At 49.9% G+C, this 25,312-nt stretch overlaps 1 protein-coding gene across 5 annotated transcripts in view; it reads right to left on the bottom strand.

Annotated features, from left to right (window-relative positions):
* Window positions 1–25,312, bottom strand: part of LOXL2 (lysyl oxidase like 2) — a 64,377-nt gene that overhangs the window by 12,049 nt on the left and 27,016 nt on the right. For all 5 annotated transcript variants that reach the window (XR_009420196.1, XR_009420197.1, XM_059490703.1 and 2 more), the window contains exons 4-10: window positions 19,401–19,620; window positions 15,824–16,007; window positions 10,527–10,678; window positions 8,706–8,873; window positions 4,573–4,738; window positions 2,617–2,860; window positions 1–19 (exon numbers count right to left, since the gene is read on the bottom strand). The exon at window positions 1–19 is cut by the window's left edge and continues 97 nt beyond it. Coding sequence is in view for 3 of the 5 variants with exons in the window: in XM_059490703.1 (XP_059346686.1) it covers window positions 1–19; window positions 2,617–2,860; window positions 4,573–4,738; window positions 8,706–8,873; window positions 10,527–10,678; window positions 15,824–16,007; window positions 19,401–19,620 (1,153 nt within the window). In the remaining 2 variants the exon portion in view is untranslated. The remainder of the gene's footprint in view (window positions 20–2,616; window positions 2,861–4,572; window positions 4,739–8,705; window positions 8,874–10,526; window positions 10,679–15,823; window positions 16,008–19,400; window positions 19,621–25,312) is intronic.

Below are 25,312 nucleotides of genomic sequence, written 5' to 3'. Positions count from 1 at the left end.
CTCCATGCTGTGGTAGTGCCTGTGGGGACAGACAGGGACAATTATCCCAAGGGATCATTAATTTACTGTTCCGCCCCAGCTTTGGGAATGGGCATCCCAACTTTGGGAATGGGTATCCCAGCTTTGGGAATATCTGTTCTAGCTTTGGGAATGGGCATCCCAACTTTGGGAATATCTGTTCTAGCTTTGGGAATGTCTGTTCTAGCTTTGGGAATGTCTGTCCCAGCACTGGGAATGTCTGTTCCAGCTTTGGAAATGCCTATCCCAACTTTGGGAATGTCTGTACCAGCTTTAGGAATAGGTATCCCAGTTTTGGGAATGGGTATTCCAGCATTGGGAATGTCTATCCCAGCACTGGGAATGCCTATCCCAGCTTTGGGATTGTGTATCTCAACTTTGGGAATGCCTATCTCAGCTTTGGGAATGTGTAACCCAGCTATGGGAATGCCCATTCCAGCTTTGGGAATGCTTATCTCAAATTTGGGAATGTCTGTCCCAACTTTGGGAATGCCTATCCCAACTTTGGGAATGTCTGTCCTAGCTTGGGAATGGGTATCCCAGTTTTGGGATTGTGTATCTCAGCTTTGGGAATGCCTATCTCAAATTTGGGAATGCCTTATCCCAGCTTTGGGAATGTGAATCCCAGATTTGGGAATGCCTATCTCAGCTTTGGGAATGTCTATCCCAGCTTTGGGAATGTCTGTCCTAGCTTTGGGAATGGGTATCCCAGTTTTGGGAATGGGTATCCCAGCTATAGGAATGCCTATCCCAGCTTTGGGAATGTCTGTCCCAGGTGTGGGATTGTCTGTCCCAGCTTTGGGAATGCCTATCTCAAATTTGGGAATGTCTGTCCCAGCTTTGGGAATGTCTGTCCTAGCTTTGGGAATAGGTATCCCAGTTTTGGGAATGGGTATCCCAGCTATAGGAATGCCTATCCTAGCTTTGGGAAGGCCTACCTGAAATTTGGGAATGCCTATCCCAGCTTTGGGAATGTGAATCCCAGATTTGGGAATGTGTATTCCAGCTTTGGGAATGCCTATCCCAGCTTTGGGAATGTCTATCCCAGGTGTGGGAATGTCTATCCCAGCTTTGGGAATGCCTGTCCCAGTTTTGGGAATGCCTATCCCAGGTGTGGGAATGTCTATCCCAGCTTTGGGAATGCCTATCCCAGCTTTGGGAATGCCTGTCCCAGTTTTGGGAATGCCTATCCCAGGTGTGGGAATGTCTATCCCAGCTTTGGGAATGCCTATCCCAGCTTTGGGAATGCCTGTCCCAGTTTTGGGAATGCCTATCCCAGGTGTGGGAATGTCTATCCCAGCTTTGGGAATGCCTATCCCAGCTTTGGGAATGCCTATCCCAGCTTTGGGAATGCCCATGCCAGCCCTGGAACCCTGCACTGAGACCCAGCAGGGCCCAGCTGCAAAGCTCAGCTCAGCCAAGGCTCAGACAGGGCCTAACTCAGAACCAGTTGCTTAAGATTAAAAAAAAAATAAAATAAAATAAAAGGAGAAAAACGGGCATAAATCCACTCCTTTCCAGCTGTAAAAATAATCAAGGCTGAAACACTTCCAATCACCACCATTGCTCATGGATTTACAGATGGGCATGAGCAAAGGGGGAAGGGGAGGAAATTTTTCCTGCGTTTCCCCTCTCTAAAAAAAACCAAAACAATCCAGAAATTGCCATCTGCCAGAATGAAAAATGAAATCATTTTTCACTCCCTGCTTGGGGTCTTTCCCATTTTTATTCTACTTCCACATCCAAACAGGAGGTCCCAGGGCAGGAGGCAGAGCAGAGGCCCAAGGCCAAGGCCAGGCTGATGTTTTGAGGCAGATTTGGCTCAAATCAATGAATTTGATGCGAGTTTGAGCTTCTCTAACTCAGATTCTGAGCTATGCCTGAGTCACTCCCTGGGCTGTTTACACTCTGCTGTTCACAGACTGGAAAGATTGAAGAGGGATTGAGTTCATCCCTGTCCATCTAAACTGGTTCCAGTTTGGAGCACAGATGGCTCCTGGCCTCTCCCTCACCCTTTCCCATCCCACCTCCCTTCCACCGTGTCCAAAATTGCTCCAAGTTTCCCCTTTTTCAGTGCTACCTGCACATCTCAGCTCTTTGGGAAGATTATAAAGAAATCTAAGATTTAAGATTTACCACTCTGGTGTTTAAGGTTTTTAAGGTTTAAGGGTTAAGGTTAAGGTTTTTAAGCAGGACAGGACAAAACCAGGACAAAACTGGGACAAACCTGGGACAAAACTGGGACAAAACCAGGACAAAGCTGGGACGAAACTGAGAAAAAAGTGGGACAAAACCGGGATGAAACTGGGAAAAACTGGGACGAAACTGGGATAAAACCGGGAGAAAACTGGGACAAAACCAGGACAAAACCAGGATGAAACTGGGAAAAATGGGGATGAAACTGGGATAAAACCGGGACAAAGCTGGGAAAAACCGGGACAAAGCTGGGACAAAACTGGGACAAAACTGGAAAAAACTGTGACAAAACTGGGACAAAACCAGGAAAAAACTGGAACAAAGCTGGGACAAGACTTCCCCATGGCAGCAGGAGGGGCTGGGGGTCCAGGGGGTGGCAGGGAGCCCGGGTGTGGCACCCACCGGTGGCAGTCGTGCCACACCCAGGCGTGGCGGCCGTTCTTGGGCCTGAAGTCGGACTGGCCGTTGTTGTGGATCTGGGAGCTGAAGCGCAGCAGGCGCCGGTAGCCCGAGGTCAGCGAGGTGTTGTGGGCCGAGCTGGCCAGGCAGTTCTCCTCCAGGGCACACTGCAGCAGGAACATGGGCCTGTCCTCCAGGTAGGCCGTCTGCTCCACCAGCTCCGCGTTCAGCACCAGGTCAGGGGCGGCTGCGGTGAGCAATGGGTGGGGTAAATGAAATAAAATCACCCCAAAAGTGTTGCGGTGTGATTTCAAGGTTTACCCCAGAACCTCAGGTCCCTCTCCTGAAGATTCCCTCCCAGGTGTTTCAGTCACCTCTCCCTTCCCTTCCCTTCCCTTCCCTTCCCTTCCCTTCCCTTCCCTTCCCTTCCCTTCCCTTCCCTTCCCTTCCCTTCCCTTCCCTTCCCTTCCCTTCCCTTCCCTTCCCTTCCCTTCCCTTCCCTTCCCTTCCCTTCCCTTCCCTTCCCTTCCCTTCCCTTCCCTTCCCTTCCCTTCCCTTCCCTTCCCTTCCCTTCCCTTCCCTTCCCTTCCCTTCCCTTCCCTTCCCTTCCCTTCCCTTCCCTTCCCTTCCCTTCCCTTCCCTTCCCTTCCCTTCCCTTCCCTTCCCCCTGACAATCCCTGTCTGTCAGTCCTGGATTGGCAGATCCAAAGGATGCCCTCTATTCCTTTGGAGGGGGCATTGGGCCATCCAGGTGTCCTTTGTCCCTTTGTCCCTCCCCTTCTGTCCCTGCCTGGTGGCTCCCTGCCCCTTCCCTGCCCCTCTCCCCGGGGTTCAAAGGAGCAGCAACCACGGGCTCAGGGAGTTCTGTTGGAGCTGGTGCTGCATTCAGAGGCCTGTGGGCCAGAATAAAGCTCTGGGTCCAAACCCTCCATCAGAACTGACTCCTTTCCTTCACCATCGCCTCAAAGCTTCTCCACAGAGGGAAACCTGAGGAGCAGCCCCTGTTATGGGGGGAAGCTCCATCCCAGCACCACCAGAGCTCCTGCAGGCCTGGACATGTCTGCACGGGCCCAGTGCAGCACCCAGCCAGCCAGAAGTTCCCTCACCACTCCCAAAAAGAACAATTTCTCCTGAATATCCAAATGAATCCCACTCTTGAGTTTGAGTAGGAAAAGCCTGGGGTGGAACCATTGACCATATGGGAGTAGTTGACCTTAAATCTCATGCCATGCCATGCCATGCTGTGCCGTGCTGTGCTGTCCCATCCCGTCTCGTCCTGTCCCAACCCATCCCATGGATCCCATCCCAACCCATCCATGGATCCCATCCCATGGATCCCATCCCATGGATCCCATGGATCCCATCCAATGGATCCCATCCAATGGATCCCATCCCATCCCATGGATCCCATCCCATGGATCCCATCCCATCTCATGGATCCCATCCCATCCCATGGATCCCATCCCATCCCATCCCATGAATCCCATCCCATTCCACGGATCCTATCCCATCCCATGGATCCCATCCCATCCCATCCCATGGATCCCATCCCATTCCACGGATCCTATCCCATCCCATGGATCCCATCCCATCCCATCCCATCCCATCCCATCCCATCCCATCCCATCCCATCCCATCCCATGGATCCTATCCCATCCCATGGATCCCATGGATCCCATCCCATGGATACCATCCCATGGATCCCATCCCATCTCATGGATCCCATCCCATGCCATCCTGCCCCATGGATCCCATCCCATCCCACCCCACCATGGGCAGGGACACCTCCCACAACCCCAGCTTTCTCCAATCTGCCTTGGACACTCCCAGGGATGGAGCAGCCCCAGCCAGAACCTCTCAGGTTCAGGGAGTTACAATTCTGTGTTGCTTTGGCACATCCAGTTCCCCCGTTCGCCCTGCACGTCCCCTGGCCCGGTGAGCAGATCCCGGGTCACTCACTCTCGGAGCAGGACACGCCGGCCCCGAAGCGCCCCCCTCCCCTGGGGCAGGACACGTGGGCCCCGTCGTGCCGGCAGTGCGACAGCGACATCTCCGTCCCCGAGCACTTCACCCCGCTCATCACCACGTCGTCGGCGCTGACGTCCCCGTGCCAGTACCACGTTTCCTGGGCAAAAAAAATGGCAGGAAATGGTGTTTCACACATTCCTTGGGGTTTAGTGGCTCTTAGGGTGATATTTACCTGCCTAAAATGGGGATTCTCCACCAGGGAAGATCAGGGCAAGACCCCACATAGTCCAACAAAGGATGCTGGAACAGGGGACTCAGGGAAGCTGAAGTTTTGTCACCAAATCCTTAAAAACCTTGAATCCCATCCAGTCCCACCCCATGCCATAGAGAAGGACACCTTTCACTATCCCAGGTGGTTTAAACCTGGTTTTGGACACTTCCAGGGATAGCCACAACTTCTCTGGAAATTTCATACCAGGACCTCACCGCTGTTCCAGGGGAGAATTTATTCTCAATATCCCATCTCACTCTGTCCTCTAGCAGGGAAGAATTAATTCCAAATATCCCATCTAACTCTGTCCTCTGGCAGTGGGGAATTTATTCCCAACATCCCATCTAATTCTGTCCTCTGAAAGCGAAGAATTAATTCCCAATATCCCATCTAACTCTGTCCTCTGGCAATGGGGAATTTATTCTCAATATCCCATCTCACTCTTTCCTCTGGCAGTGGGGAATTTATTCCCAATATCCCATCTAACTCTGTCCTTTGTCAGTGAAGAATTTATTCCCAATATCCCATCTAACTGTCCTCTGGCAGGGAAGAATTCATTCCCAATATCCCATCTAACTCAGTCCTCTGCCAGTGGGAAGCCATTCTCCCTTCTCCCACCATTCCAGTTCCTGATGAAACTTCCTCTCCTCTCCTCTCCTCATCCTCCAGTTTTATCAAACTCACGGGAATGACACAACATCAACTCCCAAACCCCAGAACGTGGGAGAAGGGGAGGGGAGAGAGAATCTAAAAAAACCCTCCGAGATCTGTCCGTGCCCGAGCTGGGAGCAGTTTCCAGGAAAAGAAACCCCCGGTGTCCCCCGGCTCCCGTTGCCCCCGGCTGTTTGGGAAGGCTGGGAGCACACAGGGCTGCCCTGTTCTGCACACTGGGGCTTTATGCTCCAGAGCTGGGGCAGCATAAGAGCCTTTTCTGTTCCAAATTCCAGCAGCCTCAGCTCAGGGAAAAAATGCCTTTTCCTCGCTGGACTCCCAGGGCTGTGTCAACAGAGGCAGGCAGTCGGAAAGGCCACGCTCAGGGATGTGGAGATCCTCAGCTCCCGGGGTTTGATGGGGGAAATCAGCTGGAGGAAGGAGTTGGAGCAGGGAATGGCCCCAGCAGCACATGGGCAGCTCCAGCCTCCTTCCCGCTGGGTGTCCCAGCCCTGAGTGTCCCCTGAGGACCTGCAGATCCTTCCCTGGCCGTGGAGAAGGGCTGGGATCTGTCCATGAGCCCAGGGTGGCAGAGGTCATGGAATGGTTTGGATTGCTCATCCCATGGGCAGGGACACTTTCCACCAGCCCGGCTCGCTCCAAGCCCTGTCCAGTCTGGCCTGGGACACTCCCAGGGGTGGGGCAGAGCTGAGGTGCCGTTCCTGGCCGTGCAGAAGCAGGGAGGAGCAGGGAATACCAACAATTCATGGAGCTGCATCCAGGGCTGCACCAGAGCAGCTCCAGGAGAAAAATCCCATTTTTTCAGGAGACCTGACCCCAGTTTAAACCTGACCTCTGCATTTCAGGGAGGGACAAGAACCTGCATGCAGCCACCAGCCCACGTAGGGATTGGTGAATGTCAGGAAACCTGAGCTGTGAGCAAACAACAGAGAACTCAGGGAAGCATTAATAATCCAAATAATTTGGGATTATCATGAAATCCTTAAATATCTTAAATCTCATCCAGTCCCACCTGGGCAGGGACACCACCCACTATCCCAGCTTGCTCCAAGCCCTGTCCAATCTGACCTTGAACATTTCCAGGGATGGGGCAGCCACAGCTTCTGTAGAGAATCCATTCCAGCCCCTCCCCACCCTCCCAGAGAAGGATTTGTCCTGAATATCCAATCTAATCCTACTCTGAGTTTGAGCAGGAAAAGCCTGGGGGGGAACAATTCACCATATGGGAATATGGACCTTAAATCCCATTTTATCCCATTCCACCCCTGCCGTGGGCAGGGACACCTTCCATTATCCCAGGGTGCTCCAAGCTGGCCTGGGACACTCCCAGGGTGGGGCAGGACTGAGGGGTCACTCCTGGCCATGCAGAAGCAGCAGGGAGGAGCAGGGAATACCATCAATTCATGGAGCTGCCCTGGAGCAACTCCAGGGGCAAAATCCCGTTTTTTCAGGAGACCTGACCCCAGTTTGAACCTGACCTCTGCATTTCAGGGAGGGACAAGAACCTGCATGCAGCCACCAGCCCAAGGAGGGATTGGTGAATGTCAGGAAACCTGAGCTGTGAGAAAACAACAGAGAACTCAGGGAAGCAGAATGTTTATCACCAAATCCTTAAAAATCTTAAAACTCATCCAGTCCCACCCAGGCAGGGATACCTCCCACTATCTCAGGTTGCTCCAACCTGGCCTTGGACACTTCCAGGGATGGGACAATCACAGCTCCTCTGGGAATTCCTCACCACAGAGCCAGGGCAGAATTTATTCCCAGTATTCCATCCAACCCTGCCCTCTGGCAGGAGGAAGCCATTCCCCCTTATCCCATCATTCCAGCTCCTGATGAAGTTCCCTCACTTTTTATCCTCCACAGCTCCATCTACTCCAAGTCCCTACCTCCATGTAGGTGTTGTACAAGGAGATTTTACTCTTGGGGTCTTTCCAGCTCCAACCTTGGATCTCCTTTTGGAACGACCCTTCCTCCTCCTCCTCCTCCTCCTCCAGCACCCCCAGCCCACCCATCCAGATGTGAGGCCCAGGCAGGGGCTGGGTTAGGGTTAAGATTAGGGTTGGGGTTAAGGTTAGGGTTGGGGTTAGGGTTAGAGTTAGGGTTAGTGTTAAGGTTAGGGTTACGGTTGGGGTTAGCGTTAGGGTTAGGGTTAGGAGTGGGATAGGGCTCACCTGGAAGGCGTGGCTGGGTTAGGGGTTAGGGTTAAGTTTAGGGTTAGGTTTAGGGTGGGACAGGGCTCACCTGGAAGGCGTGGCTGGGTTAGGGTTAGGATTAGGAGTTAGGGTTAAGTTTAGGGTTAGGTTTAGGGTGGGACAGGGCTCACCTGGAAGGTGTGGCTGGGTTAGGGGTTAGGGTTAAGTTTAGGGTTAGGTTTAGGGTGGGACAGGGCTCACCTGGAAGGCGTGGCTGGGTTAGGGTTAGGGTTAGGGTTAAGTTTAGGGTTAGGTTTAGGGTGGGACAGGGCTCACCTGGAAGGCGTGGCTGGGTTAGGGTTAGGGGTTAGGGTTAAGTTTAGGGTTAGGTTTAGGGTGGGACAGGGCTCACCTGGAAGGTGTGGCTGGGTTAGGGGTTAGGGTTCAAGTTTAGGGTTAGGTTTAGGGTGGGACAGGGCTCACCTGGAAGGTGTGGCTGGGTTAGGGGTTAGGGTTCAAGTTTAGGGTTAGGTTTAGGGTGGGACAGGGCTCACCTGGAATGTGTGGCTGGGTTAGGGGTTAGGGTTCAAGTTTAGGGTTAGGTTTAGGGTGGGACAGGGCTCACCTGGAAGGCGTGGCTGGGTTAGGGTTAGGGGTTAGGGTTAAGTTTAGGGTTAGGGTTAGGAGTGGGACAGGGCTCACCTGGAAGGCGTGGCTGGGTTAGGGTTAAGTTTAGGGTTAGGTTTAGAGTGGGACAGGGCTCGCCTGGAAGGCGTGGCTGGGTTAGGGGTTAGGGTTAAGTTTAGGGTTAGGTTTAGGGTGGGACAGGGCTCACCTGGAAGGTGTGGCTGGGTTAGGGGTTAGGGTTAAGTTTAGGGTTAGGTTTAGAGTGGGACAGGGCTCACCTGGAAGGTGTGTCTGGGTTAGGGGTTAGGGTTCAAGTTTAGGGTTAGGTTTAGGGTGGGACAGGGCTCACCTGGAAGGCGTGGCTGGGTTAGGGGTTAGGGTTAAGTTTCGGGTTAGGTTTAGGGTGGGACAGGGCTCACCTGGAAGGCATGGCTGGCGAATCCCAGCCCCAGCTGCCTGCACACCACCATGGCCTCCACGGTGCCCCAGTTGTGGCTGCAGACCGTGCCCCACCTCAGGGTCCCGTTGCGCTCGGCCAGCACCTCCACGCGCCCCTCGTAGGGGTTGCGGCCCCCGCTCAGGCGAAGCTGCAGGACAGAAACCCCTCAATCCACTGAAAACTTCCAAGGGAAGGGGAAACAGGTGGGGAAGAAGATTTTGTTCCCTCAAAAATTTGGAAATCATTGGATGTCCCCAGCTGGAAGTGGCCTGGGTGCTGCACAGCAGAAAACTCCCCCTTTAACACGGAGCTGGAGAAACCCTGGTGAGGGATTTCCCTCCCAGTCTGACTGGCAGAAAGAAGAGCTGTGGGCATTGACCACATTGGGATTCACAAATTGTGACCTTTTGGCTGGGTCTTTGTGCTGGAATCTGCTTCCAGTCAAGGCCTGACATTCCTGACATAGAACTGGGACATTGACACGTGGGCTGTGAATGAAACACCCACAGGGTGGATGAGGAGTCAGGAAAAGATGAACACATTCCCAAATCTTTCACAGGAAAAATGACTCAGGGCATTCTGGCTGTGCAGCACCGTGTTCCATCTTTGTGTGGGATCAGGAGGGGCTCCCCAAGGGGAATGACGGCACTGGGGAACCATCCAGGCATGGAGCAGCACTGGGAATCTCCTCTGGGTTTGAGCTCAGGGAGTTCAGTTCTTCTCCCACTTTGGCAGGGGATGGTCCAGCCAAGCCTGGCAGTTCAATGGACCAGCAGCAGGAATTCCCTGGGAAATCTTCCCTTCCCTGCTCCTTTAGACATTTGGAAGGAGCACTCAGAGGAATCTGTGTTTGGTTCATGCAGTTAGCACAGAATCATGGAATGGTTGTGTAGGAAAGAGTTAAAAATTGGGTTAAAAATCATCCAGTGCCACCCTCTACCATGAGCAGGGACCTTCCACCATCCCAGGTTGCTCCAAGCCCCTTCCAACCTGGCCTTCCTCATTTTCAGGACTCTGAGACTGTCGCCATGATATTTTATGAAAAATACCTTTGCCAGGATTTTTCTCCTGAGAAGCTGAGAAGCCTCAGAGGAAAAGAAAAACAATGATTATCTGCTGCTGTGGAATGCCACAGGTGCATCTTTGACTGGTCTCATGGGGTTGTTTTTAATTAATGGTCAATCACAGTCCAGTTGTTAATTAATTAAAAACAATAATTATCTGCTGCTGTGGAATGCCAGAGGTGCATCTTTGGTTGGTTTCATGGGGTTGTTTTTAATTAATGGTCAATCACAGTCCAGTTGTTAATTAATTAAAAACAATAATTATCTGCTGCTGTGGAATGCCACAGGTGCATCTTTGATTTGTCTCATGGGGTTGTTTTTAATTAATGGTCAATCACAGTCCAGCTGTTTGGGACTGTCTGACCAGTCACAAGATTTTATTATCATTCCATTCCTTTCCTTGCAAGCCTTTTGATGAAATCTTTTCTTCTATTCTTTTAGTATAGTTTTAATACATAATTTTCTTTTAATATAATAGATATCATAAAACAATAAATCAGCCTTCTGAAACATGGAGTCAAGATTCTCATCTCTTCCCTCGTCCTGGGACCCCTGCACACCACCACATGAGACGAGTTCAGGGGAGCCCAAAACCCACATAAAATGGGACACTCATCCTCATTTCCCCTCCTTTTTTAGTTAAAACCTGAATTAAATACTCACGGCTTGGGTGAAACGATTCCTGCCCAAAATTCCCACCCAAAATTCCCTCCCACCTGGGTCCCTCAGCTCCTCACCTGGTTCTGGAAGCCCATGGCTGGCACATTGCACCTCACAGCAGCATCTTCCTCGTGGTTGCAGCCCTGGGACTCGGTGTTGAACTTGCAGTCCGTGACCGACTTCTCGAAGCCCGTGCAGTCGATCTCGTTCAGGTGGATGGGACCCATTCCTTGGGGAAAAAAACAGGGAAAAAACTCATTTTGTGTGGTGAGGGAACACCCCAGCAGGTTGTGAACACCACAGTGACCTCCAGCATTCTAAACTTGGAAAAAATCTGCTGATTTTTTGGTAAAAATAAAACAAAAATCTGTGAAGTTATTGTTATAATTTCACAGTTAAATTCTTTCCAGTATTCTCTGCGACTCAAGCATGCAAGAATCCCAGGAAAAACCAAGTTTCCACTGTTTCATAATTTACAAACTTCACAAATTGTGACCTTTTGGCTGGGTCTTTGTGCTGGAATCTGCTTCCAGTCAAAGCCTGACATTCCTGACACAGAACTGGGACGTTGACACGTTGGCTGTGAATGAAACACCCACAGGGTGGATGAGGAATCAGGAAAAGAAATCTGGGGCAGGTCGAGGATTCCAGCACTGAGGGAAACAGCAGAGAACAGCTGCAGAGAATGGGCTCGAGGTGCTGGCAGAAAAATGGAATAATTTGGGTCTTCTCAGGATAAGCAGCAGCAGAAAATTGAAATTTCAATCAGAAAAGATCCTCCTGCAAATCTCAGCTCCTGCTTCCAAAACTGGTTAGAAAGAACAACAAGGCAGAGTTGTGAATGCGTTGTGTTTAATTTCACCCACAATTTACTAATGGGGTTTGGGCAGCTTGGCCAGCCCTGTGTCCACCCCTCACACCACAGCTGGGCAGGGTGGGAGGACATTCCTAGGGGAGGCTGCTGGGAATGGGAATCTTGTCCCTTTTTTTGCTTCTCTCTCATTAAAATCCCGTTTGTGGTTCCCATGTGGAGCTGGCAGCCCTTCCCAGTGATTCTGCAGCCCCCAAAGGGCTGAGGGGGAGCAAAGCCCTGACCAGAACTGGAGGGAGAAGCTCCAGGAATGCAGGAGGGAGCCAGGCCAGCATCCCCAGCCTGGCAAAGCCATTCCAGTGGGATGACAAAGATGGCAAAGATGACAAAGGACAAGGGCAGAGCCTCTCTCTGAGCCAGAGAACCCTGGCAGGGCTGCTCTTCTTGGGGAAATTATGGCTCATGAGGGCACAGAAATGGAGCCAAATGCTGAAATGTGAGGAAAATTGTATTTCCTCCCATACCTAAAAACCCCAGGATTAGGCCTGTCCATCCAACATTTGCCTTCACCAACTCCTTGGAGTTTAATTCCATGTTTGTTCTCCCTCCCAGGATATCAACACATCCATCTGTCACCGTCATATTTTCTGAAAAAATTCTTTGCCCAGGATTCTCCTCCTGGGAAGATGAGAAGCCTCAAAAAAATAAAAACAAAACCAACAAAACAACCAGAAAATGATAATTATCTGATTTGCTTCTCCTGTGTTTTGCTGCTTTGAAACATGGTTGGAGATTGTTTATCCAACATGTGAATTGTTTTCATTTAATGACCAATCATGGCCAGGCTGTATTGGTACCCTGGAAGCAGTCACGAGTGTTTCTTTATTATCTTTTAGCCTTCTGCCTGGATCTTTTCTCTATTCTTTAGTATAGTATTCTTTAATATAATATAGATCATAAAATAATAAATAAGCCTTCTAAAAACATGGATTCAGATGCATCATTCCTCCCTTCGATGGGAGTCTCTGAAAATACCACACCCATGAGCTCTGGGCTCAGTGTTTCCTCCTTTTGTGGAAAAAAGGGTGAATTGTTTAATGTGGGTCTATGAAAGGTGGATAAATCCTTTCCCACACCCTGAGCTCTGTGGAAGGCACTGCTCTCCCACTTTGCCTTAACTTTCTCCTTCTCCAGGCAGCACTGACAGAACCAGAGGACACGGTCTCAAAGCTGAGCCAAGGGAAATATCATAGATTGGATATTAGGAAAAAGTTTTTTATGGAAAGAGTGATGAAGAATGGAATAAATTCTGGAATGTTCTGCCCGGGGAGGTGGTGGAGTCCCCATCCCTGGGTGTGTTTAACACGGCCTGGGTGTGGCACTGGGTGCCAGGGTTTGGTTGAGGTGTTGGACTCGATGATCTTGAAGGTCTCTTCCAAGCCAGTGATTCTGTGATTCTGGAAATTCTGTGAGTTCTGTGAACTGGGACTCCCAGTTCAGCCACTGGGAGCTGATTTAGCCTGCAAAATCCAGCCTGCCACACCCATGGTGAGGCTGCTCCTTCAAAGCACCCTCAGAAAACCCCAATTCCCTGGGGTGCAGCTGGAACAGAATAAAGTGTAAACAGGGACACGGCGTGGAGAGCTTGGAGAGCTCCCTGAGCATCCATGGCCAGAAAAAAAAAAAATCTCCTTTTCCAACCAAAACGTGACCCTGTGGCTGCTGGAGGGACATCACCCGCCCCAAGGGACGCTCCTGACAGGGAGAACTGATGGATGAGAGAAGGGAAAGAAAAAAAAATGGGAAGGGAAGCGTGTGGGAAGGCAGAGGGAGATTCCAGGCTGTGGGACAGCGCGTTCCACGTTCTCCTCCCTCACGTGGCAGCCCCAGGATGATGGAGCTGTTTCCTCCATCCCCTTAAACACATCAGCAAATTCCAGCCCGCCACAAAGAGGGTTTTTGGCAAATCCAGTGGATTTGGTCAAATTTTAAAGCTTCCCAGACTCAGGACACCCACGTGTTTTTTCCTTCTGTCCCCTTCCCTAAGCTGAAGGAATTTTCCCCATTCCTTTATTCTCAATTTTCCCCCATTCCTTTATTCTCAAATTTTCCCCCATTCCTTTATTCTCAAATTTTTCCCCATACCTTTACTCTCAATTTTTTCTCCATTCCTTTAGTCTCAAAATTTCCCCCATTCCTTTATTCTCACAACAAAGTTTTGGTGTAAATTTTTTTGTTACTTTCACAAAAAGGATTTAGTGTCCTGTTTTTTGTGATTATTTTCACAACAAGGGCTTGGTGTAATTTTTTTTTAGTTATTCTCCCAAGGGTTTGGCGTCCTTTTTTTTGGTTGTTCTCACCAGGTCATGGTGTCTTCTGTTTTGGTTTTGTTAGTTTGTTTGTTTGTTTTTCTTTGGTTATTTTCACAACAAGGGTTTGAAAATAAATATTGAAATTTTAATTTTTTTTATTCTCACAACAAGAATTTTGTGCGCTTTTTAATTTTTTTTTTTTTAATTTCCACCCTGGGAACAGGGTGTGGGAATCACCAGGTGGTTTCAATTCACCTTTGACCACTTTTGGGATTTAAACCAACTCCCAAAGACAGGAAATCCAAACCCAGACCTGGCTCTGAGCTGTTCAAATGCCCTTCTATTTATAATGAGCTAAATTACTGTCCTGCTCTTAAATTGGAGCGTTTGAAGTCTGGCTCCAGGACTCATTTTTTGCCAGGAACCTTCTAGTAATGCATTACATCATGGTGTGGTTCTGGAGAACTCAAAGGGAATTTCAGAGCAGCAGATGAGATAATTAAAAATTAATTACTGGAACAATGATGAGTTGTTAAGAATTAATTACTGGGACGCTGAATTTGACCTTTTGCTCAGGAGCAGCTGCCTGAGCAAAAGGTCAAACTCATCATCCCCAGGCGTTTTTTTCAGGGAATCTTTTTAAGTCACAGAATTCCAGTCTGGCCCCAAGAGGCTTATTAAGGTTAGAGAAGAAATTCCTGGTCCTCAAATTGAGCATCCTGATGAAAATCCACTGTGCCCTGAATTATGGGATGTTCTTGGGGGTGGGACATTCCTTAATTCACGGCACCAGTGAAAGAAATGAGGGATTTTTCTTTACCAACAAGCTGTGGGTCTGCTGATGAATAAAACTGGATACTGAGAGATGAAAGAAACAATGGGAGGAACCATAAATTCCATGGGAATTCCACTGATGGACACAAGGAAAAGACAAAGGGGGGATAGATTAGAAGGGGGTCTGGATTAGGGGATTTGGGAAGTCTGTGCCTCTCAAGTACCTCAGCCAATGGGAAATGAGAGGAAGAAATTAGGATTAAAAGGAGCCTCAAATTATTGGAGGATGAAGAGACCCCCATGGCTGCTCCCTGTATTGGAATAAAGTACCAGGACTCCTCTGTCTCCTTTTTGGACATAAACCTATGGTGTTTGGGGATGAATTTGGTGTCTGGGGATGAATTTGGTGTTTGGGGATGAATTTGGTGTCAGGTTTTTGGGGATGAATTTGGTGCCTGGTGTTTGGGGATGAATTTGGGGATGAATTTGGTGTTTGGTGGATGAATTTGGTGTCTGGTGTTTGGGGATGGATTTGGTGTCTGTGTTTGGGGATGAATTTGGTGCTTGGAGATGAATTTGAGGATGAATTTGGTGTTTGGTGTCTGGGGATGAATTTGGTGTTTAGGGATGAATTTGGTGTTTGGAGATGAATTTGGTGTCTGGGGATGAATTTGGTGTTTGGTGCTTGGGGATGAATTTGGTGCCTGGTGTTTGGCGATGAATTTGGTGTTTGGGGATGAATTTGGGGATGAACTTGGTGTCTGGGGATGAATTTGGTGTCTGCTGTCTGGGGATGAACTCTCCTGAGCCCAGGGCTCCCTGGAGCTGTGGTGGAGCTCCCTGGAGCTGTGTTGGAGCTCCCTGGAGTGTGTTGGAGCTCCTGGAGTGTGGTGGATCTCCCTGGAGTGTGCTGGAGCTCCCTGGAGAGTGGTGGAGCTCCCTGGAGTGTGGTGGATCTCCCTGGAGTGTGGTGGAGCTCCCTGGAGTGTGCTGGAGCTCCCTGGAGTGTGCTGGAGTGTGGTGGATCTCCCTGGAGTGTGGTGGATCTCCCTGGAGTGTGGTGGATCTCCCTGGAGCTGTGTTGGAGCTCCTGGAGCTGTGTTGGAGCTCCTGGAGTGTGGTGGAGCTCCCTGGAGTGTGGTGGAGCTCCTGGAGTGTGGTGGAGCTCCCTGGAGTGTGGTGGAGCTCCTGGAGTGTGGTGGAGCTCCCTGGAGTGTGGTGGAGCTCCCTGGAGTGTGTTGGAGCTCCTGGAGTGTGTTGGAGCTCCCTGGAGTGTGCTGGAGTGTGGTGGATCTCCCTGGAGTGTGTTGGAGCTCCCTGGAGTGTGCTGGAGTGTGGTGGATCTCCCTGGAGTGTGTTGGAGCTCCTGGAGTGTGGTGGATCTCCCTGGAGCTGTGTTGGATCTCCCTGGAGTGTGGTGGAGCTCCTGGAGTGTGGTGGAGCTCCCTGGAGTGTGCTGGAGTGTGGTGGAGCTCACCTTGGCCCAGCCTGGCCCCCGTGATGGCCTCCTTGGCGCTGCCAAAGCCCAGCTCGCGGCACACCACGCTGGCTGACACCAGGTTCCAGTTGTCGTCGCACACCGTGCCCCACTCGCCGTTCTTCAGCACCTCCACGCGGCCTTCGCCCGTGTTGGCTCCTCCCTTGAGCCTCACCAGGGGCTGCTGCAAGACACAGACACAGGAGGGGTGATGCCCTTTGGGTTTGGCCTTTGTTACAAATGCAGAATTCACAGAATTCGCAGAATCTGCAGAATTCACAGAATCACAGAATCACTGCCTTGGAAGAGACCTTCAAGATCATCAAGTCCAACCCAGCCCCAGCACCTCAACTAAACCCAGTGTCACATCCAGGCTTGTTTTAAACACACCCAGGGATGGTGACTCCACCACCTCCCTGGGCAGGCCACATATTTATAAATATGTGTTGGGATCCATAAAATTAGAGGGTTTTTATCTATACCCCCTATAGAGATGTACTTATCCTTGTGGGGGTGTTTTGTGGATATCTTTCCATAACTGCTCCTTGAAGGCCTTCAAATAAAGATTCTCTTTTATATTCTTCCTTACTAAAATTGTCTCAATTTTCCTTTCCAGGTTGGGAAAAGTGCAACACTGGGGTGACTTCCACCCTTTTCAGGGGTTATTTATGGAAATCTGGGCCTAAAAAATTACCACAGAATCACTCGAGACACCTTAAAAAATCCATCACATAATTCAATGCCTGAAAGTGCTGGATGAAAGGAGATTTTTATCTGCAAAGGTTTTGGTGAGCATGGATTTGTTCCTCACACCTCACGTGTGGGCAGAGAATAAAAAAACCCATCCCAGTTCTCTGCAGATGTTGGATTTAGGAACATTTTTCCATCCTGGAAAAAATGGAATAAAAACATTTCTCATATTCCTTGGGAGCTTTGCAGGAGGGTTGGGAATGGCCCTGAGCCCACCAGTGCCCAGCTCTCACCCCTGGCTGCCCTAAAGAGCTTTATTTGCTGTTCACACCTCCAGCCCTGGCTTAATCCAGCACCAATGTTGAGCTCAAGCCCTGTAAAACCTGCCTGAGTGCTCAGTTCTGACCAATAATAATATATAAACAATATACAATAAATAATAATGAAAAAATAAATAATAAATGAAAAGTGGAATAGAAAATCTGGCATTTGCAGCCAGAAATGCCCAGCTGAGTGGCAGCTCCAGTTCCTCTCATTTCTGGGAATATAATACAATATAATATAATATAGTATGATATAATATAATATAATATAATATAATATAATATAATATAATATAATATAATATAATGTAATGTAATGTAATGTAATGTAATATAATATAATATAATATAATATAATATAATATAATATAATATAATATAATATAATATAATATAATATAATATAATATAATATAATATAATATAATATAATATAATATAATATAATTTATATATAATATAATTTATATATAATATAATTTATATATAATATAATTTATATATAATATAGTTAAATACAATTTAGTTATTATCTGTTAATCACCCACTCCTCTCTCCAGTGCCAGGCAGGGAGCTGCCAATTCCTGCTGCACCCCAGACCTGGCTTGAGGTGGTGAGAGCAAAGCTTTATGTTTGGGAACACCAAAAATCCTTTGCTTTTCCAACTGGGATCATGCCTGGAGCTTTTTCCCTGGCTGGGGTCACACCAAGGACGTGCAAAGCCCAAACAAAGGCTTAAGGAATTACTTGGCAGCGCGTGCGGCTCGGGAGATTAACAACGATTTACAAAACCTTTCACCTCCCGGGCCTAAATCCTGCAAGCTCTGCTGCAGGGAAGAGCTTGGGATCCAGGCAGGGATTGCATTATTCCCACCAATAATTTTTCCCATTATTTTCCCATTATTGGCACCTGGGAAGAGCCCAGAGACCCCCTAAAACCACCCAGGAACAGCCACAAAATCCAAATTTCACAAGTCCACAAAATTCTACAATCGAAACCACAGAGATTCCCCATCCATCCCAAGGCTGCAGCTGGAATATTTCCCCTGGCACCCACCTAGGCCGTGTTTGCTGCTGGTTAAGCTGTCCTCTCCTAGCCCTGACACGGGGAATATCCAATTCCAGCCTTGTTTTCCAATATTTTTGCATCTCCTGGGATTTTTACGCCCCGCTCAGCGCTCTCCTCCTCACCAGACTAAACAAACCCAGCTTTCCAAGCTCTCTGTGTTTTCCCAGTCTCCCCCCAGGGCATTTCCTCGACGAGGACATGGAGGTGGAGGAAATGCCAGCTGATTTCCACAGGGTGATTCCAGCAGAATTCCAGAGCCTGTGGAACAGCACAGTCGGGCACGGGTTCAGCTGGCTCAGAGCAGCTCCAACAGGAACGTGACCCAGGGATTCCCTCACTCCTCTCTCCCAGCTCTGCCAGCTGCCCTGGGAGCTGCTCTCCCACCCTTTGGAGGCAGGAGATGGAGGGAAGAACCTGGAATTTGGGAGGGTGGGAGCTCAGCTGGGCGTGCAGGGAGGTGGGAATTGCAGAGGGGATGTTGTGGGAGTTGGTGGTGAATGTTACACCCCTAGGTGTAACACCCTGGTGAATGTGGTGGTGAACATTACACCCCCAGGGGTTTCCTGCTCTAATTGGAAACTGGATGGGATATGGGGAAGAAATTCCTCCCTGTGAGGGTGGTGAGGGGCTGGATGGAATTCCCAGAGCAGCCCCTGGATCCCTGGCAGTGCCCAAGGCCAGGCTGGACAGGGCTTGGAGCCACCCGGGACAGTGGAGGTGTCCCTGCCCATGGCAGGGGTGGAATGGGATGGACTTTGAGGTCCCTTCCAACCCAAAAACCATCCCACAATTCTGTTTTCACATCTCTCAGCAGATGCTGCAGGAACAGCCCTGAACTCTGGGAATCTGCTGGGCAGGAAGGCCTGGAGGGACAGGACACAGACATGTTTTATGAAAACTCCTTTCCTTAGGATTTTTCCTCCTGAGAAGCTGAGAGGCCTCAGGAACAAAATGTAAACATTGATTATCTGCTGCTGTGGAATGCAACAGGGGCATCTGTGATTGGTCTCACGTGGTTGTTTGTAATTAATGCCAATCACAGTCAGCTGGCTCAGACTCAAGCCTTTGTTATCATTCTTTCTTTTTCTATTCTTAGCCAGCCTTCTGATGAAATCGTTTCTTCTATTCTTTTAGCATAGTTTTAATATAATATATATCATAAAATAATAAATCAGCCTTCTGAAACATGGAGTCAGATCCTCATCTCTTCCCTCATCCTCAGACCTGTGAACACCGTCATGGGACAGGACACAGGGAATGACTTCCCACTGCCAGAGGGAATGGATAGATCAGATTTTGGGAAGGAATTCTTCCCTGGAACAGCAGTGAGGTCCTGGGATGGAATTCCCAGGGAAGCTGTGGCTGCCTCATCCCTGAAAGCGCCCAAGGCCAGGTTGGAACAAACCCAGCAGAAAGCGTCCTGCCCATGGCTGGGGGTGGGATCAAATGGTTTTTAAGGTTTTTCCAGCCCATTTTGGGGCTGCTCCCTGCTCACCTCCTGCCTGAAGGCCTTTCGGAAGCCGCTGTGGCTGCTGGGCGCAAAGGCGCGGCCGGGCACGCAGCTGACCACCGCGGGCATCCCGTTGTCACAGCTGCTGTTCTTCCCCGGGCCCGTCAGGTGGTTCCCCAGCTTGCAGCTGGAAATGTGGGCCTCGTTCCCGCTGCACTCCATGGAGTAAGCCCAGTAGTGCTGCTTCCTTCTGCTGGCAAACATCCTGAAAGGAGTCAAGGGGAAGGGGAGAAGTTAGGGATCTGCAAACAAATGGATTTTGCTAAATTCTGTGTTGAAGATTGCAATGCAAGATGTTTTCATTTACCATCTGTATGGCAGATTGCCTTTGTCAAGTGGGCAGTTTGCCTTATCTCTCTCTTTGAGTGACCACAATCACACCTCCCTGGGAGGGGACATCTGCTGATAAGAGGCCATTGAATGTCACTGCATGGCTGATAAGAACCACAGCATCCCATTGGGAGATGTGAGCCCAGAGGGAGGAGCCAAGCATTCCTGCCTGGATATAATCTGGAGATTCTGGAACACCAGCCAAGCATTCCTACCTGGATATAATCTGGATATTCTGGAACACCAGCCAAGCATTCCTGCCTGGATATAATCTGGAGATTCTGGAACACCAGCACGGCTTCTCCACTGGATTTCCCAGAGGAACAGCAGCTGCCTCTGCCCCTGGATCTCCAGAGGAGACTCCACCCTTGTCCAGGATCCCTGCTCCAGCAGAACCAGCCCTGACACTGCAGGAGGGCTGAGCCACAATTCCAATGGGACTGCTGCCAACAGCCTGACCCACAGGGTGTCAGGCTGGGTTCTGAATCTGGCAGTGTTGTTTTAGTTCACTGCATTGATTATTTTATCCTTTATCTTTTTTTTTCTTTTCCCTGTTAAAGAACTCTGATTTCCTGCTCCCATATTTTTGCCTGAGAGCCCCTTAATTTAAAATTTATAGCAATTTGGAGGGGTGGGGAGGGTTTACATTCTCCATTTCAGGAGAGGCTTCTGCCTTCCTTAGCAGACTCCTGTCTTTCCAAACCAAGACATTTTGGGAGGAAAAATGCCCTAGGATGAAGTGAGGATTGGACAGGATTATTTGGAGGCTGATCTGTGTCCCCTGTACAGGCTACAAGGAACAGGGAACAGGAAGCTTTGGTTCCACAGGTAAACCAGAAGTATATTGGGCCATGGACATCACAAGAGGTAAACCAGACAAACAGGTAACCCTCACACATCCTAATGGTGATTCTATTACTAAGAACTAAAACTCACAATTGACACTGGAGCAGATGTAACCATCATCTCAAACACAATATGGCCAAAACATTGTGCATCGGCTGAATATGGCCATTATCTAACAAAAACTCCTCAATCTGCAAAAAACTCTCAACAGATCTGTTCATCCACACCATGACTCTGTTGAGGTGTCACTTAAGCTTGGAAAAGACCTCCAAGATCATCAAGTCTGACCACTTTAAAGGAAATAAATCCCTGCAAGAGCTAAAAAGTCTGAGCAGGAATCAAAGCTGCAGCTCCAGCAAATGACACATTCCCAGCAGTGCAGATCCCACCCAAGGCAGGGACAGGGATCAGCTAATTCCAAATGGACCAAGAGGATTTGTGCAGATAACTGGGCTGGAGAGCCCCCAGAGAAACCTTCTCCTTTTGCTGCCCAGCAGCTATCAGCTGGGATTGGGGAAAATCCAAAGCCTCTCCGAGTCTGTGTTAACAACCTGAGAGCAATTTCCGAGAGCACGAGCAATTCCCCTGCTGGCTTGTTCACAGCAGAGCAGCTTGGCAGCAGCTCCTGCTTCTCACTCCCAAACTTCCTGGAGCTGCTCCAGGCACTCCTGAGGAGGCAGGGGCACGTGTGATCAACTGGGAAGGGAAGGGATCCAGCTCCATCCTGACTGGGAGGCTGCTGGGGTGGAGAGGAATGGAAATGTGGGTCAGGTCGGGCTCAAAAAGGAATTAAAACCAGGGAAGGCTCAGGGGAGCCCACACCCTGCTGGGATCTCCACGTGGCTCTGTGTGATCCCAGTGCTGCTCCTCATTCCAGGAGTCTCTGCCACGCAGAGCTGGGATGCAGGGATGAGCTGCGATAAATGGCACAGCAAGGTGGGTGGAATTTGGGGATGAAAGCAGCAGTTGTGCTTTGCTGCAGCAGAGAGAGCCTGGGGAGTAGCTGGAGAGGGGCAAAGAGCTTTTCTGAGGGGGCTTTTGGGGCCCCACTGAGCAGGTCCAGCCTTTCCCGGGTTTTCCATTTAGGATTTAGATTTTGCAGGGTCACGGATGTTTGAGGGGACACTTTTCTCCCCTGTGCTCTCTGAGCTCTGCTGCCCAGCTCAGCATTTCTCCAGGCTCTCCTGGCTCCCAGCCTCTCACTAATCCTTCCTGGAACCCGATCTGCCTGGGGATGGATCCAGGCTGGAGAGGGAGCTGCAGCTGCATCCCATGATGCTGGAAAAGGATGAAGCAGGGCTGAGATCCATCCCAGGGAGCAGCAGCGGGACCCTGCCTGACCTGTGGGGAGCAGAACCCACCTCTGGCACAGCAGAGCTGTCAGGGACTCCCTGAACCGAGAAAAAAATGATGGGAAAGTAGAAATAGAGTTAAAATTTAAAAAATAAACCCAAGGAGGATGCAATAAAAGCAGCCACTTCCCTGCCATGCTCAGGACAGAAGGGAGGACCTGAAGGAGCATTTTCATCCTTCACAGACAGGTCCAGAGAGCTCCATGAACTCCAGAGCAGACAAGAACCAGCCTGTCTTAGGGAAGCAGAGCTGGGGATGCCTTAGAATAGCAAACAATGACCTCATCCTGGAAATTTCATGAGGCAGCAACATCTGGATGGTATTAACAGCCCTCGGGAGGCTGGGGAGAAATAAAACCCCACCTCGTGTCCCCAGACTGAATCTATGTTAAAAAAGCAGAATTCAGCTGATCTTTACAGCCAGAATCTCAGGGCTTTGCTGATGTTTTGTTTTTAACACAAAAGGGTCCAGCTGGGAGCAGTGGGAGCCCAGGGTGATGCTGCTCAGGTCAGAGGTGGGAATGAACATTCCTGCTGGGAGAGCTTGGCCAGTTCCAGGTCAAGCTGGAATTCAAACCATTTCTACTGGTGAGGAGAGAGGGATTTTCATCCCAGAAAAGCTCTGAGCAAAGCTCAGGTGGAGCTCTGTGGGAAGGGTTGGTTAAGGAGCACTCAGTGTACTCCACGATTCCATGACTTGGGGAGCAGAGAACAAATCATTGCGCACAAACTCCAGGAGAATTCACCCAAATCCCGCTGAGCAGAGACTGGGGAGCTCCTCCTCAGGGCTGTGAGCAGAGGTTTCAGCCCTTGGGAAACTCCTGAAGTTATCAAGGTGCTGCCTTCAGCCTCAGGGAGGAGAGAGGGAAGCCAGGCCCACCAAAACCCTTCAGATCCTGGATTTTCCAGGGGAAAAAACCCAGGAGGGTTCCTACTGCAAATACTGAAGTGAGGAGCTGCCCAGCACCTCTGACTGGGTTTGTATCAGGGTGAGCAGACTGGTTGAACTGGGAGTAGCTGTTTGATCCTGGAGCCATTTCTTTGTCAAGTCACACAGATCTCAAAAAGGCACCAGGTCTGTCTCACTGATCCCAAATTTCTCCTCTCTCCATCAGCAAAATGCATTAAATTCTGCTTTCCCAGCCAGAGCAGGAACTGGGAGGAGGAGTTACAGCAGCTCCTATATAAAAGCCACTGTGAGGAATGAACAAGAGCAGGGACTCAACTTTAGATTTGTTTCATTTCCGAACATAAATTGTGCTGTCAGCTCCAGAGGCCGAGTTACAGTCAGGAATAAACCCCTGGCAGCGGGACAACGATGAACTCACTTGTTTTCTTTTGAGCAAGATCCATCTGCAAATCATTTCACCTCCCAGCATTGTGCAGGAGCAGAGCTGGGCAGTGGGATGGGGGGGATGTGGGAAGGGGCAGCCTTGGCCAGCAGAAACCCGATCCCCGCTTTTCTCCTGGCTGTGGAGGAGGAGTGGGGAAAGATCTGCTACAGGGAGAAGGGGATTCTCAAATTAAAGGGAGGAATGGGGAGAAAGGACTTTTCTGCAGCTTCACATTCACAGGGAGAGGGGATTTAGCTCCAGGATGAGCTTCTCCCTCTCCAAAACAAACCATCCCCTGGCCCAGGTGAGAAGGTGCCACTGGTCATCATCCCAGTGCCTTGACCACAAATCCAAGGTCATTCCCAGCCCAGAACTGGGAGCTTTCCCAGTAACACCAGCTGAACACGATGCACCCGCCCAGAACACAGAGGGAACCGGCCCAAGGAAGAACTCAGCTTTTAAACTCTGCTGACAAACAAAACTGTGCAGCTGCCAAAGCTTTACAAGCCTCTCCCACCCAATAAAACGCCATCCCCATTTTTTTCCCAACCTGGGATAATGTTCTGCGTGTTTTCCAAAATATTTGTGGGTGCTGGAGCCCAGCAAGGCTGAAAACAAGGAAAGGGAGGGAGCTATTGGGGCACTGAGGCTCTTCAGCAGCAGAGATCTCCTGGGCTGGGATTTGGGAGCACTTCATGTTCCTAATTCCAGCTCAGTTCAGTGGGATTTTCAGCAGTGCTGAGCTGCTGCTGAACAACCTTCTGTCAGTCTTTCCATTTCCATGTGTCCCAGAGACAGGACAGCTCCTGAGCACGCTTTCATTCAAGGCAGATGGCTCCAGATGCTGCAGTTAATGCTTTTCTTGGAAAGGCCACAACTGGAAGCAGGAAAAATCTACTTTGTCTGTCTGGAGGTGATTTATTCCCTGCTCCTGCAGGGGATGGGAATCTCAGGGATGGGTTGGAGGGAAATGTGCTGCACTGGTGGAAGCAAAACCTGAAACCGCTGTCCAGGACAACAAACTCCCTGCTCATCTCCCTGAATTCCAGTGGGTTCTTTATTCCTGATTTTCCCTGTGTGGCTTTGGGTTATTCCAAGGCAAGGACCTCTCCAGCAGATTGGGATCTTGCTAATGAAAGAAACGAAACATGGCCAGGCTGATCCAGAGGGAATGTTCAGAAATAGCAATTCCACAGGCCTGAAGGAGCAGGAAAACCACAGCTCCTGCCTGGGGCCTTCAGCCCTCCCCTGGAGCTGCTTCCCCACTCCCCAGGTCACAGAGCAGCAAAGAAACCAGACAGAATTTCATTTAAACTCTTTTACATCTGCTGCAGGGTGTTTTTCCTAGGCAACAGTGTGGGAAGAGCCCAGTCTGGGATGAGGCTTGGTGACAAAAAGCAAACAGAAGCAATGACAACAAAAAAGCTCCTGGCTCCCAAAGAACAGGAAACACAGCCTAAACCTTTCCGCTTGCAGCTCAGAAAATGCAATGTTCTCCCTGTAAATCACTGCTTTCTTCCTTCATTCTAAAGGAATCTGCAAATCCAGGGAGGAAAAGCAGCACCGAGATCACAGAGAACCCTTTTCCCAGCACCTTCTGGGATGCACAGACAGGAATTGCACTCGGGGTGGGAAGGAGGAAGCTGGGTACAAGGAAGCACAAAAAGGCTCATTTCATTCCAAGGTGACTTTTTGGGAGCTCCCAGCACATCCAGAACTGATCCCACCTCTGGATTTCTGCACAGGGATGGGGTGAGCAGTTGGAGACTTCACATTATGGAATGACAGGACCCAGGGAATGGCTTCAAAGTGACAGAGGGCAGGGTGAGCTGGGAGATGGAGAAGGAATTCCTGCCTGGGAGGGTGGGGAGGGGCTGGGATGGAATTCCCAGGGAAGCTGTGGCTGCCCTTGGATCCCTGGAAGTGTCCAAGGCCAGGCTGGACAGTGGGAGCTGTCCCTGCCCATGGCAGGGGTGGCACAGGGTGACTTTTAAGGTCCCTTCCAACACAAATCATTCCAGAATTCCCTGGAGAG

This window comes from Ammospiza nelsoni, chromosome 30 (genome assembly GCF_027579445.1).
Source record: "Ammospiza nelsoni isolate bAmmNel1 chromosome 30, bAmmNel1.pri, whole genome shotgun sequence".
NCBI classification, from domain to species: domain Eukaryota; kingdom Metazoa; phylum Chordata; class Aves; order Passeriformes; family Passerellidae; genus Ammospiza; species Ammospiza nelsoni.
This window is presented reverse-complemented; position numbering and strand designations above follow the sequence as displayed.